The sequence below is a fragment of the Gavialis gangeticus genome, unplaced genomic scaffold (assembly GCF_001723915.1).
Source record: "Gavialis gangeticus isolate Ggan-Ray unplaced genomic scaffold, GavGan_comp1, whole genome shotgun sequence".
NCBI lineage: Eukaryota > Metazoa > Chordata > Crocodylia > Gavialidae > Gavialis > Gavialis gangeticus.
The window spans coordinates 6,952,523-6,968,578 of NW_017729029.1; the positions used below are offsets into that span (position 1 = coordinate 6,952,523).

General features: G+C 46.2%; 1 protein-coding gene across 4 annotated transcripts in view; it reads right to left on the reverse strand.

Annotated features, from left to right (window-relative positions):
• Positions 1–16,056, reverse strand: part of MID2 (midline 2) — a 597,656-nt gene that overhangs the window by 199,282 nt on the left and 382,318 nt on the right. For all 4 annotated transcript variants that reach the window (XM_019521168.1, XM_019521167.1, XM_019521164.1 and 1 more), the window contains one exon: positions 6,878–6,985. In XM_019521168.1, the coding sequence (XP_019376713.1) occupies positions 6,878–6,985 (108 nt within the window). The remainder of the gene's footprint in view (positions 1–6,877; positions 6,986–16,056) is intronic.

A 16,056-nucleotide genomic window follows, 5' to 3' on the forward strand; every position in this document is an offset into this window, starting at 1 on the left:
ATCTGGAGCAGATGGAATCCCTGCTGAAATCTTCAAACATGGAAGAGAGGAGCTCACATACAGCTTCAGGCCCTCATCATAAGGATCTGAAATGACTAGGAAATTCTAGATGATCACAGGGACACCATGATTGTGAAAGTCTTCAAGAAAGAAGACAAGCCCAGCTGTGTAAACTATAGAAGGACTGCTCTGCTTTCCACCACAGGAAAGATCACTGTGAGAAAACCTCCTGAACTGTTTCCTTCCACTAGCTAAAGAGCTCCTCCCTGAATCTCAGTGTGGGTTTAGGACATCAAGGGCCACAACTGGCATGATCTTCACAGCTTGCCAGCCACAGGAGAAATGCCAGGAACAATATAAGCTTATTTACATACCCTTCTTTGACCTCATGAAAGCTTTCAACTTTATCAACCAAGAAGTGTTGTGGAGGATCCTTCTGAAGGATGGATGCCTACTGAAATTTGTCACCATTCTCTGCCTGCATTATCACTCCAAGGCTGTGTTACCACTCCAACACTCTTCTTAATAATCCTTGCCATGATGCTATGTTTGACCACCACTGAGTTTCCAGCGAAAGTGGAGCTAAGCTACTGAATGGACAGTAAGCTGTTTAACCTCAACTGACTCGAAGCCAAAACCAACCCGACCTCAATCATTGAGCTCTAGTATGATGATGATGCTGTAGTGCATGCTCACTCGGAAGCAGACCTTCAGGCAATTGTCAGTGTCTTTACCGAGGCATACAAGTAAGTGGGACTGATGCTTAACATTCAGAAGACTAAGGTCCTCCACCAACAAGCTCCTAATGAACTGTCCCCATCTCCAGTAATCCAGATCCACAGTGAGAGTCTGAAGAACTTTGGGTATTTCCCGTACCTCAGAAGCCATCTCTCACAGGAGGCTGACATCGATGAAGAAATCCAACATCACCTCAAATGTCCAAGTGAAGCCTTTGGACGCCTGAGAAAATGGGTATTCAAAGACTTTGACATCAAATCCGAAACCAAGCTCATGGTTTATCAAGCAGTCATGATCCCCACCTTGCTGTACAGAACTGAGACATGGACAACATACAGGAGACATCTAAAGTTGTTGGAGAAGTACCATCTGTGGCAGACAAGTGCGGGGAGCTCCAGCACTAAGCCACCCACCTCACTGTGCTTGACCATCTACCAAGCTCCAAGTGCTTCCCCTAGCGTGCCTGACATCTGGCCAGCCCCTTTCTGGAGTACACCCACAAGCCTGGGGTAAGTGCTGCCACCACCCAGGGGTCTGGACGGTTTCCGGGCCCTGTGCCCCCGGGGGTACACAGGCCTTGTAGTCCTTGAGGGTGCTTGACTCACTGTGAGAACTTGGGGTGCTTCCTTTAGCATGAAGCACAAAAAGTATCCTTCCTTAGTCAGCCAAGCATAGGGAGCATCCAGGCAGGCCCAATCCCTCTCCCTGCAAGTTCACCATGCTTGTTAAAGTGGAGAGCTTTATTGGTTAAAGAGGGTAGGCTTGGGAAAGGGTACAGGATAGAGAGGCATCAAAGAATAACCTTACAGCAAACAGTGTCAGCATAGTAGCTGGTTGATACACTTCTACATTACAGTAAGCTATATATCTAGATAAGTTTCAGGTAGTTTACTCACTACAGCATTTTGAGAGAGAGAGAGTGAGAGCTGCAGATGTTCCAGTTGCTCTTTGACCCGTAACATGGCTGGTCTCTCTACCCCTGGGCAGTCTTAGGTTTATATAGGCCTTTTCACATCACCCCTGAGACCCAATTACGACCAGGTGCCTCTATTTAACCAATCTATTTAAAAAGAATCACTGCTCACCTGCAAGAGTGACAGGAGCATGAGCCCCTGCCCCCATGCCATGAGGTCAGTGTTAACACAATAGAGAGCTAGGTCCATCCCCCTCTCACCTGGCCCAAGTCACGTAAGCAAAAATGTGGTTGCCTAGCAACCAGTTGACAGACAGGTGAGTAGACAATGGCAAGGAAAAACCTAATAGAAGAGTCTGGGAAGAGACTGGAATGGCATTCTTCCACACCATCTATGCCAATGCTGACTGTGGAAGGTCCTCTGAATCCAGAAGGAAGACAGATGCATCAACATTAGCATCCTTCTATAAGCAAACACCATGAGTACTGAGGCGACGATCACCTGACAGCAACTTTGTTGGGCTGCCTGTCATCTGGATGTCCAACTCCAGACTCCCAAAGCAAGTTTTATTCTCCCAGCTCAGCCAAGGCATATGCTCAAGAGGACAACAGAGAAAGCACTTCAGGGATGTCCTCAAGGCTAACTAAAAAAAATGCAATATCAATGTCAACTCATGGAACACCATTGCCCAGGACCACCCCAAGGAGGAAGAGTCTGCTGCCAGGGACCTCAGTACTTTGAAACCTCACAACAACAACAGGAGATGGAAAGGCAGGAATAGTAGAAATGGCATGTCAGGGACCAAATCAAGAATCCAGCACCACCCATCTGATGGAAACACATGTCCCAGCTGCATTAGTCTGTCTGTCCCAGATAGGCCTCATCAGCCATCTTTAGGCACACAGATAAGACAATCATGGAAGACAGTCATCCTCAACTACAATGGTGTCACGGTGTTCATCTTGGTGTCAACAATGACTCCAAGATCCCTGCCCACTGCTGTGCTACTGAGAAGGTCCTCTCCCAGCCTGTAAGTGTGTTGGTGATTCCTTCTCTTTAAGTGCAGCACTTTGCACTTGTCTTTGTTGAACTGCATCCTATTATGTTTTGCCAGCTTTTCCAACCTGTCCAGATCCACCTGAATTCATTCCCTACCCTCTAGTGTGTTAACTTTACCCCATAATTTGGTATCATCTGTGAATTTGAACAGAGTGCTTTTCCAGCTTCTAGAGCCCATTAGTCTTACCAGCAGCAGAATAGACAACTAAGCATCTCTGAGTAGCATTTCTACAAAAGCTCCTTCCCCCTGGCTGCTGACAGAGAACTGAACCCCTGCCAGCCCCAGCCCTGGAGTTTATACGTGTCCAGGGCCCTGTTTCCTTCTGGTCAGCTGAACATGTGCAGGTGCTAGCTAATGCCCTGATTAGCCTGCTGCCAAGGCAACCTGCAGCTGTGGAGCCCTACCTGGCTCTGGGGTGTCCATAGCTAAGCTGCCTCTACTTTTGAAGGAGCAGACACACCTTAGTGCTCTGCAACAAAGGGATTGAGAAAGACACTTCCTCTCTTTTCTGGCTTTTCAGATTTTACAAATATTTGAGACTGGAGGCTCATAAAAAAGACTGCTTTTTGTGTTGCACTTAGAAATATATTGCACATCAGTGCTACTCTACCAAGAGCAATGGAGTGCTAATCTCTATAATAGCCAGGTATTTGTTTCCCAACATTGTTTCTGCATTAGAGAAAGAAAACATAGCTCATCCCACATGCAATATGGCATTCATTTATATTTTCTTTAGCCTATAGACTAGCTAAGGTCATACAGTTTGTATTTAACCTTGTAGGTATGATTATAGCACTGACAAGTGTAACATTTTCATCTGCAGCCCAATTTCACCAGCAAATTCACAGGGAAGCCTGTTTCAATTTCCAGGATTCTGTGTTACCAGCAGTGACAAGACTATCGTTGACTGGAGAATGGGACTTCAACAATAAAGTTTTCAGCATTGCTGGGCTACTCAGGGACTTGTCCAGACTAAAGACATGATGAAATCAGCCAGACGCACAGTAAACTGTTCACAAACAGATGGCAATGGAGCTTAGGCTGTTTGTGACTGCATCTCTTGCTTTATAGTGGGTTACAATAACTATAGATGGTGCTCAGAAGCTTTGGTTCTGTCCATTAAAGTGATGTTATAAATGACATTATAAAGTTCCACATCCACTGTGCTTCACTCCATTTCCTTGTCACATTTATGTGGGTTGTGATTACAATTACCACTTCTGTAAACTTTCCTCAGGAGCTGAGAGTCAAGCTGGGTAGCTCCCTATTGCATGCATCATCTCAAGTAACAAATTCTCCAGGCCAGATTGTGTCTTCCAAGACACCTAAGTAACAATAAAGACATAATGTGGCCTTCAAAAGCTTTTATTTTGGGCAATGATGCACAAGTTATAAAGAACTCTCAGGTTCATTTTTGGACACAGAGCAGTTAAAAATATTATTTTACTTACAATCGGAGCACATTAGGAAAAGAAATCAGTTAATACACAGGGAACCCCAGTATGCTATTGTTACAGACAGAGCTTGAAGTCCCAGAACTGTTAGCATGACCCAGATATTGCAATCTATTAATCTTTGGCTAGTCCTATCTTAATGTTCACGTTATGGTTGAGGATATAACCTACTTTCACTGAACAAACACCTCTGGAATAGCCACCAAACCAACCTAAGGTTAAACACACTGCAGATGTTTCAGTTTCTAATTTATCTGATGTTTTGATCTAAAATGGCCCTTCAATATTAATTTAACATTACCATTTTAGCACTGTGGTGCTATAAATTCCCTTAGGAAGCAGTGTGTGCTGATGTGACCCAGCCATCTATCATGTAATCAGTGCAGTCTGGTTTTCCTTGCCAGCTATCATCAATAGCTCCTGGAACACTAATCTGTCCTAGACAGCTGGACCCTGGAGATAAGAATAGTGAGGGGCCACCTGGACTTGCACATTGTTTCAGGAAGTAGGGAATGGGGTGTGTATCATGGTAATTCTTTAAAAACATCACCTACTACTCATGCCATTTACAGCTCCTTCACACATTGATTATATGATATAAAATAATACAGAGTAAAGCTGGAGGAGGGGATTTCACAAAAACACTGTAATAAGGAGATCACAGGCTACATTACTCAGAATGGTATTTAGTGCCAAGTGCTTGAGATTCTCACGATATTGCAAACCCATTTTAAGAAGGCTCAACTAGCCCAGAACTGTTACTTATGGTGCAGGTGGTCTGGCATTCATACCCTAGAGTAGCTGTTCTGGAGGAAGAGAAAATGACAGGACTGTTCACCTCTGAAGTTCAAGATTTGTATTACTTTAGAAAACAGAGGTAACTGGGGACAGTGCAGGAGTCACTGGGTAAAATTCTGTCCTGTGTCAAGTTAGATGATCTGACGGTCCTTTCTGGCCTTAAAATACCTCCAAACCTTTCCCCCCTTTCCAATCTCATTATGGCTTTGTCTAGATTAGAATTTGTGATTCAGGTAATTGGATCCCTGCATGACTGTAAGCACAACCCAGACTCTCCACAAATGTCTTCCAGGACACAAAATTTTTGTTTTGTACCTAGCTTTTGTCCAGCATCATTTGGTTCATACCATGTCACACAGGTGTGAACCAACACTTGCCAACACCAGACATAAACTCATGTTTATGTCAGACCCACCTAATGAGTCTGTAGTTCACTGGGAAAACCTCTCAGCTCCAAGGCAGAGAGCTGAGAGCTTGCTCTTTCTCCACTGCTTACCTCAGGGGTAGGCAATTAGTTTGGCCAGAGGGCCACTTAGGTAGTTTTTGTGTGTTGTCATGGACCTGGGGCAGCGCACCCACCACAACCCACTTGCCGCAGCTCATCAAAACTCCCTAAGTGGCCCCTTCATGCAGCAGGCCAGCTAGGATGGGGCTGTGGGCAGGCAGGGAGCAGCATCCAGGAGCAGGACAAGTGGGCAGAGACAGGGCCGGGGCTGGGATCAGAATTGTGGGGCAATGCTGTGATCTGTTGTGTCCAGGAGTAGGATGGGCAGGAGGGGCTGGTAATCAGGATTAGGATTGAGGGGCAGTGACAGCATGGGGTGGGGCCTGGGGCAGAGCTGTGATCTACTTCCCGCATACCCCTGCCAATGGAACTGACACCTGTCACAAGGGTGTATGGGCAGCATATCATGGCTCTGCCCCTGGCCCCAGCCCTACACTGTCACTGTCCCGCAGTCCTGATTCTGATCCCTGGCCCTGTCTGCCTGTCCTGCTCCGGGACATAGCTCCCCACCTGCTCATGACCCACATCCCAGCAGCCTAGCCTTGTGCCCTGTCCACATGAGTCCCCTCCCCAGCAGATGGGCCAAGATGCCTGGGCAGTGAGGTTAGGTATGGCAGCAGCAGCCAGAAAGAGCCACCATAAGGGCTGCCAGCAAACAGTCTGGCAGCTGCACCGCCCCAGCCCCATTGTGTGCCTAGGGGGGGTGAGACCAGTCACATGCTCCATGGCCCAAGTTGCGCCCTGCACCTGGACCACGTGAGGCCAAGGGACCTGCTCCAGGCTGGGCAAAATCAAAATGCCTTGGTGGGCTTGATCCAGCCTGTGAGCAGTATTTTGCCCACACCAGCTTACCCTGTGTACTGCAACTGATGTCTGCCCGAAAGAGACTGAGAGGCAAGTAAGCAAACATCCTTCAGAAGAGATTTTAAGCCATGCCCCCTTCAGGGGCTATCTGACAGAAGTGCAGAGAGAGGTTCTGGATGGATATAGTAGTCATTGTGGTCCATGGTTGCTGAGACTTGTAGCTAATTTCCAAATACCCCAATTTTTCCCCAAAGCATCAATTCTAATTCATGCTCTACTTGCTACTTGCTGGAAGTCCAACTTTCTTCTCCTCTCTGGCTTTGCTTTTTGCCTGAGTTACCTCTATCACTTCACTGTATTAGTGCCACAAATAACAGCACATTGTGGTGGAGGGGGGGAGGCAGGGAGAGGGAATGATAGGCAAGGGGATGAAACTGATAATCTGTTGCAACTGTTGAAGTAGCATCAATATCAGCACTACTTCCACTGAGTAACTGCAACAGTAGCTCTGAAAATACACAAACACACACACATACCAAATGTCGCTTACACACATCAAATGTCGCTTACACGCACACAGACAGGCACAGCAGAGGCCTCTTACCTTAGTCTCTTTGATCTTGACAGCAATCACTTGTTTACGCTGCCGGATGATCTCCATGAGCTCATCACATTCCTCCATCAGCTTGGCCTCATGCATGGCTGTATTCACCTAGCCAGAAATATCAGAAATCCCAAACTGTTACAAGGTGATGCACTGACTCTGAGCCTGGTCACTCTAGCAGCTCTGACAGCTCAGACAGACAGATAAGCAAAAGCTTCTCATCGTGGACCCCATCTTGTCACCTGAAGTGTGAACCTTTCCAATGCCAGCTGCCAGTGTCAGGGACTGAAGTGGAGAGAGCACATAATACCCCTTAATATTTGCCATTGTACTTGGAACAGAAATAGAAGCAAGGTAACATGTTCTGTATTTATTTCTGCTTCAGCTGGAGGAATAAAGAGGCCAACAGGGGATCTGAAGCACCCACCCAGCATTAACCTCTTCAGAGCTGGGGCTTGGGTTTGTAGATTTAAGGTAAATAATGGGTCTCTTAAGGACACTGGGCAGCTGTAATCCCTGGACACATACAGTGTGTTCAGCAGTCATACAAGGAGACTCAAAACTACATTTCTTAATAAATTAAATGAATTTCATTTTCAACTGACAAAATCTGAGCCTGCTTATGAACACGCAGCCCAGTGCAGGCAGTTCTGCTATTAGAATCTTCCTAGTCCCATTAAGATGCAGGGGACGGGTAGATGCCTCAACATGTCTGTTCCTAGCTCATCTGTATGAAGGATAAATCCAAAAGGGCAATCCTCATGATTGATTTTGACAAAGAAAAGGCTCTGTGGCCACATCAAACAGCATGCGATTGCAGCACAGTCCTCTCTATGCTGTCACCTTCAAAGCACGTGGAGAGAGAATAAAATGTGAAGGTAAATTAGGCTTCCAACAGAATAACAGCCAGCAACTAGAAAGGAAAGAGTTTTGCCATATCACACTACAGAGCAGAATCCATTGCTTTCCTGTAAGCAGATGCATCTAAAATGATGCAGCATTTATACAGCAGATGAAACACTACTTAGTTTAAAAATAGATCAAAGTACCCAGTCTGGTTCATAACGGTCAGTAGTGAAGTGCTAGCTCACCTCGGGGCCTAGTACAGTAAAGTGACTGTGGCATCAAAGTGCTCTGTACAAGCAAGAGTGAAAACCAACTAGCCTAGTGGGGATAGAGGGAAGAGGGGCTGAGGCAAGTAATGAAGAGCACTGAAGATCCCCATCAGCAAGGGATCTGCAATGTTTTAATGAAAGGGATGAGTCCAGATGCAAACAAATACAAATGGGGATCACAGACAAGCTTGCTGGGGGCTTCTGTACTACTGAGAAGACAAACCAGCTTTTTCATTCTGGTTTTACCCCAGTTGCTCTCCCCAGTGCTGTTTTAATTTGGTCTGAGGCACTGCAGAAGCCTACATTTATGAGTGCCAGTGAAAACGCCCAGGCATGAAAAAGCCTCTGTGCTCCTTCCTGTTAGCTGCTCTTGACTGATCTCAAATGGACTTGAGGGTGCCCATTATTGCTGAGGATGGAGCCTTCAGTCCTAGGACCGGCTTCAGCATGGGCAGCGGCTGGATGAGTCCTACCCCCATGAACCAGCCAGTCTGGCTCAGTCTTACTCCACAGACACTCCGGTGTCACACTCCATCACTGCCCCCTCTGCCAACTCAGCGAAGTGGCACTAAATGGGAAGCAGGGCTTGTTGAGCTGACCAGCTCAGTCAAAGAGGCCCCCACTAGGTGGCCATCAGTGAATTCTTGTTCACCCCAATGTCTGTAGGATAGAGAGGAGCCCTAGAGATGAAAGGCTCTGTATCTCCATTTCATTAAGATTTCTAGGTTGGGACTACATTGGGACTACATTGTTTTGCCTAATTTAATGATCATGTTTCCCATCACCTTTCTTTCCCAAGCATGCATGAATCCAGGCCATCAATCCAGTGAGTGGACCCTGTAGAAAGAGACCCAGCATACTGCCCAACTGCTGTTGCTGATATGCAAGTGGTCTTACATGTGTGGCATGGCACCTACTCACAAAAAGCACTGCTGTGATCCAGTGCTATGAACCCCTCTCTTTCAGGAATGCTGGAAACTACTTGTTATTACTGATGGTGCACAAACTATCAGAGTATTATGCATGGGAGTATGGAGCATCCTTCTGGACACTGACAATTATCTCAGCTCTCCCTTCACGTGTACTAGCTGCTGTCCATACTGGTCTTTGGCCTGCAGTGCATCTGATTTCATCCGAAAAAGTGACTGGAACACAGTATGGTTTTAACAGTGCTCCAAAAGAAGTGCAAATGGCTGTTCCTCTCTGTTCCCAGGGTACACTGACAGAGCTGGGGCACTCTCTCTAAATGCCATTTCGGTTTGGACTTCAGACTAGGTGACCAAAAATGCACAGTAACTTTGTTTCCCTTGTCTAAATTTATGTACATGCACTCTCCTCCACAAACAGCAGTAAAGTGGACACTGCTAGAGTTGCCAGTGTCTTGAGATCTATTGCTCCAGCTGTGCCAACAAGGAATGGAGCCGTGAGCAGTGACAGGCTGCACTTTCACAGTTGAGTCCATTAATCTCCCAGCCCTTCACTAATGTTCCCATCTCACTAACCTCATTTCTTGTATTTATGGTTTGGTGACAGAAGTAATAAGTGAGCTGTCCAGCCTAACCATGCTGCTTCTTCCCAGAGCACAGATCATAAAGAGAGTCTGTCACTAATTTCCAGATTCACTCTATCATAGCAATGCTGACTTAATGGTCGGCATTAGGATTTGGAGAAGAGGAAATGCAGCCGGCCTCATGGACACTTTCTCCGAGCTATATTCTGGCCTGACCCAAAGTTATAGAGTTGGATGCAGGTGCTACAAGGTCACTCTGTGCTGAGGTGGTCAGATGATGTGATGTGATCCTTCAGGCCATAATATCTATAGATCTACGAAACTGTCACTGTGTTCAAGGGCAGAAGCACCCCTTCCTGTACTGTATGGTTTTCTGAGAGTCAGGACTTCTTCAGTGGTTAGAGCAAAGGACTAGGTTCTTGGTTCTTTGGGCCATTTATAGATGTGCTCCGGGGGCTGGGGAAAGGCACTTTAATTAGTGAGCCACGATACTTAAAAACACCTGGGTCTCGTGTATCAGCATCCCTGTGCTGGAAAAATGGTGGCAGGGCACTCTGAACAAAAGCTCATTTGACAAGCTTTAGTTCAAAGCTCCCCACCACCATTTTTCAGGGTGGGGATGCTGATACATGTGATGCTGGAGGCTGCTGGAGCACGTTAATTTTTATGTTCCAGCAGATTTGATTAACTGAGTCTGCTCTGATGCGCTGGATTTACAGTCCATCAGAGCAGCCTCCTTGCATGTGTGCAAGTGCCCTTGGTATCTATGTTTAGTCTTAGTCACTAACTCTTTGTGTGACCTTGGACAGGTCTTTGCCTTTAACTCTCTTCCCTTTTCCCCATCTGTACCATGGAGATAACAACACTTAACAGGAGAGCTTTGAAACTTAACTCAGTGATTCTACCTTTAGCTAATGCCATAGCATAAGGACTTCAGAGCTAGGACTGCTCCACAGCAAAAATAGATGTCTCTGAGGGTGCTGTGAGCCACAGGATGAATTGCATCTTGCCTTCAGCAAGTTCCAACTATCCCCATATCCCCTCCAACCTTCATCTGTGACCTATGTTTCTATTTTTGCACTAAGGCCAAGTACTAGCAATGGGGAGGTATGGTACAACCCTACTGCACTTTACATACCCAAATGGCACTTACCTAGCCATGTAACTACTGCTTTGGGCATGTACGCATAGCTTATATATTCCACATGCAGGATAGTTATGCAAGTATCCACACAGCCATTAAGCATACTCAGTAGATTAAACTCTGGCCAGGCAGGTACGCAGCTTTATATGTGAATACCTGGATGAGCCTGTCCTGAAATTGTAGCTGGGCAAAAACCAATCACTAGCAGGGGGACAGTGTGTATGGTATTGAGATATGGAGCTACATACTAGGGCTGTATGAAATTTTGCCAGCAATTTCGTTTCGACACTGTTTTGAGTTGTTTCGCACTCGAAACAGCAAAATCGAAATGAAACAGACAGTTTCGAAACAGCCTCGAAACGAAATGAGGAAACTCAAAATGTTTTGAAATTTTTAAAATGTTTTGAGTTTCAAAGATCAAGCTGGGCTTGCCTGCAAGGAAACAGAAACTAAAGTAAGGAGAGGGAGAGGGAAGAGGGGGGAAGGGAAGGAAGGAGTGCTCTTATTATTGATTGTGTAGCTGGCCAGTGACTGTCATCCTTTCCTGAGGTCTCTTACAATCCCAGTCCTCTGGGGGAGGCGTAGAAAAACTGCATAAAAGGCACCAGTGTTTGAACTGCCCTGCTTTCTGCCTTGGTGTCAGTTGAGTGAGGGCGCACATTAACACACACACAGTATCACCCACCCATGTCATGAGTTTTGGCTGTCAGCCGCTAGAGGTGCAGGGCCCCAGAACCCTAACTCCCCCTGCACCTCTCTCCTTGACAGCTGGCAGGCTTCATGGCCTCAGCAGGGGCTAGCAGGCCTGCAGCTTTCACCCTGCTGCACCTTAACACACACAGTGTCACCCACGTCATGAGTTTTGCTTGTCCGCAGCTTGAGGTGCAGTTTCCCCCAAGCCCCTCCACCTATTTCCTTGAACCTTGGCAGGCTTTGTTGCCTCAGCAGGGACTAGCACGCCTGCAGTTTTGACCCTGCTGTGGCTTAACACATACAGGTGACATGGGTTTTTGCTTTCAAGACTTTAAGTTGGAGTGTCCATGAAACCCCTGTATCTATCTCTTTGAAACTTGGCAGGCGTCATGCCCTCAGAAGGGGCTACCATTCCTGCATGTTTCATCCAAATTAGGCCAGAAATGACAAAGTTATATGCTGTTTTGTGCTTCTCCATTATGGCCTATGGGCGAAACATTGAAACAGCGTCAAAACAGCAAAACTGTTCGACAAAACGGAAAGCAGTTTTGAATTGAAACAAAATTTGAACTGAAATGCTGTTCCATCGAAACGTCAAAATGCAAGTCAAAATGGAATGGTGACATTTCGTGCAGCCCAGCCAGAGCAGTTTCCTGTGCAGACTACAGCAGCCATGTAGGCGTTTGTGTGTCCACACTGCACATGAAACAGGATTTCACACTGTATGCAGGGGCCAAAAACAGCAGCTAAGTGGCTGTGCATGTGCAATTTGGGTGCATAAAGTGAAATACAGTTCTGCCCTTGGTGCTCAGAGAAGGACCGGCACAGAACCAAGAGTAGTTCTCTCTATACACCAAGCCAGAGAGTGGTGGATGGGAAAGTGAGCTCCTCTCCTAACCCGGGAGATATGGGAGCATCATTCATCCTATTTTCCTTCCCATACTGAGAGGCAGGAATCTAATTCCTGAGCTGAAAAGAACCAGCCCTGGTGGGAGAGTCAGGGAAACAAGGGGAGGTGCACAGTGGAAGAGTGTTAAACCTTTTTCATTCAGGTTCGGGCTATTAGGGAAAGTGTATATTTCAGTTTACACATAAAGTGCATTGAGTGTTGTGGGCACTAAATGTTCGGGTGCCATGTAGTGTTATTGTGCTATTGGAAAGAGGCCAAGAAAAGTCTACCATGCTGCAGGCAGGCAAAGACAGAACTAGAAAACTGTGTTTATTGAGTTACTTTCAGACATGTCCAAGCCTACATCTATCCTTGGCAAAAACTAGAGCTGCTGGGGTTTAAATAATTTACTATTTTCCTTATGATAGGAGGATAATTCATGATTGACATGCTGTGGTTTTACTGTCCATGCTACATTTCAGACAGCTGGTGCCAATGGAGGAATATCACTGCATCAACACTAGTATAAAGTGCTCATTTATATTTGCACAGGATATTATATCCTACTTGCATAATTAGTGTGAAACAGGCTTGTTAGTTGCCTTTCAGGCCTTATTTGTGCAGCTGCCAAGGCTTTATTGATCCTGTTTGTATCCCCTTTTTGCAAATCAATTCCAACTGGTAGTTAGAGGCAAAGCAGTGCCGAACATAGACACAAAAGGCTGTTGCTTGCATTGGTTCAATTCCTATTTAACAAGCATCTTCATGTCAAAAAAGTTGTATGAAAGATAATAGATATCCTGTGATATTTCTGCTGCCCACAATCTTCTCCTGGCCTGCACTGCACCCAGGAGTTGGTTCAGCAAGATGAGTTCATCTTACTTAGTGAGAGAGAGGAAATCTGACAAGAATTCCTCATTAAAAGAGGTGTTAGCTGAAGATGAAAAGTAGGGCATGAAGAAAAGAACAAGATACATAAATACTTATTTAGGGAAGAAAAACACTTTTTTCCTCTGAGAAGCAAAGAAGTAACAAAACACAGTAAAGCATGACAGTAAGTAGCCCAGGAAGGGGTGTATTACTAAATGTGCAGGACCCTGTAGTGTATCACCAGACTTGTTTACCTTTGGATCAAGAAGACAGTAAATTCCTCCACAGTTCAGTGAGGAAATGATAGAACCATGCTCAGTAGGGCTGTGTGAAATTTCACCGATCGTTTTGTTTTGATACTGTTTCGACCAATTTCGAGGTCGAAACAGCAAATTTGGAATGAAGCAAAGGCCATTGAAATAGCCTCTAAAGAAAACGAGGCTAGTTGAAACATTTTGACCATAGGCTGGGGATGGGAAGTCAGTCCAGCTGGGCTGCTTCCCCATCCCCCTAGCACCAGGGATGGAGAAGCAGCCCAACTGGGCTGCCTCCCACCCCCTGTGGGATCTAGCACTGGGGATGAGGAAGCAGCCCACCTGGGCTGCCTCCTGCCCCGCGTGATCTAAAAATGTTATAGGTTTTGCTACACTTGCAGAGGAAACAGTTAAACTGTGACAGCTTAGAATTCTGTCCAGTGATGCTGGCAGAAGTGTTATATTTGCTGATGCCTTGACTAAGAGACTGGTTGATTGCTGCTGCACAAGGTTCAACATCAGATGAAGAATTTGGAGGAGCCCTGACTGTGGCCATGGCTCATAAAACATCAAAAGAGAGCAGAATAAATCCAAGCAAAAGGCATATATGCTGTATATGCTTCTAAGCGTACCCTCTCATCCAGTAACAACAGCAGCACGAAGATACCAGTGACGAGGTACCCCAGGCAGAACTCTACTTCCCTTTACATGCTACATGGATGTGGACATGGCATTTTTTGACACTTACGCACAATCTGCAATTTTGAACCTGCATCTCTCCCACTTCCTAGCAAAGATCACTAACTATCAGGTTACAGGCTGGGTATAACCCAGGGGGTCTTCTCCAGTGCTGCTTTGGAAGCTGGCTCCATGGGGAGCCACTAGAGGGAAATATGTAAAGGTAGGCAAAAGCAAATAAGCTAGAAGGCTTGTGGCTCAGTGACATGGCTGCTGCTCTGGAAAGGAGTAGGACATCAGTGGACCCTTGTTTTAACAGGGCAGAAATTTCTTTGATGCATTGCCCTTGATCCATTTTATCCAATAAATATTAAATGCATGAAACACTGGCTCAACTTCAAAATGAGGACTCAAAAGGGGCCTGCCCTATGGCTTCCTTTTCCTCTTCCTTCCTCGGACTTATGGTATGTATGCAGCCACATATATGCCCAGTCAGCATGCAACCTACTGAGTATATGCAGCCTACTCGTGCATGTTTACAAGTCCACATTGCTGGGGGATTGCAAACTGCATCAGTACCAAAACCATTGCTTATGTGGCTGGAAAACTGTCATTTAGGTGCACAAAAGGCAATAAAATTCTGCCCCACTTACCTGAGGCCAAAACATCCAAATGCTGGTTTGAGAAAACACAGAGGGAGTAACTCAGAACCATAGATGCTGCTGAGGTTTAGTTACTGTTGTTAGCAATTGTTCCTGCTCTGGCAAGCTTCCCTGGCACAAGCCTATCTTTGTATTGCCAAAACACTCAGTAGCCAGACCCAACAGTCTCTCACCACAGCCTGTCTTGCGGCCACAACAATTTGACAAGAGCAGGCATGCTAGACCCCTAGCCTATGGACCATATCTGGAGCTATGACATCTGGCCAGCAGAAGTCCCCAGGGAGTCCAGCAGGAGTCCCCAGGGCAGTAAAAGAGCACAGCAGCAGCAATAGCCGCTCCCCTGCTGTCAAATCCCTGGGCCTGTGTGGAGCCCTGTGTGCCTAAGAGCACACCAGACCGGTGCATGGGAGGTGGCCTGGGGCCCAGTGGGCATGCAGGGGGTGGCTGGAGGCAGTGTACACCCCATGGAGATGTTACGGAGCCTCATCTTGTAATTTAGGGCCCTGATCCAGACAGCAGCATGGGGCCAAGGGAGGCAACATGAGGCTGAATCTTGGTGACTGGACCTGTCCAGCCCATAGACTGGCACCATTTCACTCATCCAGCCCACAGCACCAAAATGTTGAGTACCACTGGTCAAGACTATTGAATTGGCAAAAAAAAGGTGCAGCAGGCTACCGCTGCCCCTCTTCTTAGAGGTATAGTGTTGGGGCAGCTGGCATATGACTGGAGCACTCTGAAGCTGTACTGTAGAATTCTGAGACACATATGCCATTGCTGATGCAGGCTCTCTGGATATGGACATTTTCAAGGCCCAGTGAAAACTGGTACCAAGTTTAGGGGAAAACTCAGGATGAAATATCCTGTCATACAGGAAGTAAAAACTGCCTGGCTCTGTAACAGGACCTGAAGCACCCCTACATGTTTCACTGAGATTAAAAGCATTTGGATAAAGTACATTATGCACAGGACTTCTAGGGCATGTCTACGTCATAAAAGGACAGCATTTAGGGTGTCAGGACAACAGTGAAGCAAGGCACACCTGCTTTTCTCACTCAGCCCCAATATGGATGCAGCATAGCGAACAAAGTCCACTATTACTTACACTCTGGCCAAGTCTGCATGTGCATTAATGCATGGTAATTACTGCACATTAAGTTTAGTAGCTGCAATAAGTTAGTAAACTCAATGCACAGTAATCAGTGCTACTGTGCAGTAGCATTGGGGCACTCCTTTATAGTGATGCTAACGTGCTGTAGACTAACTCTACTGTGCCTTAGAGTAATAGCATGGCTTTGGCCGTGATGCACTAATGTGCAGTAGAATTAGTCTACTGCACATTTAGAATCTTGTGTAGATGCACC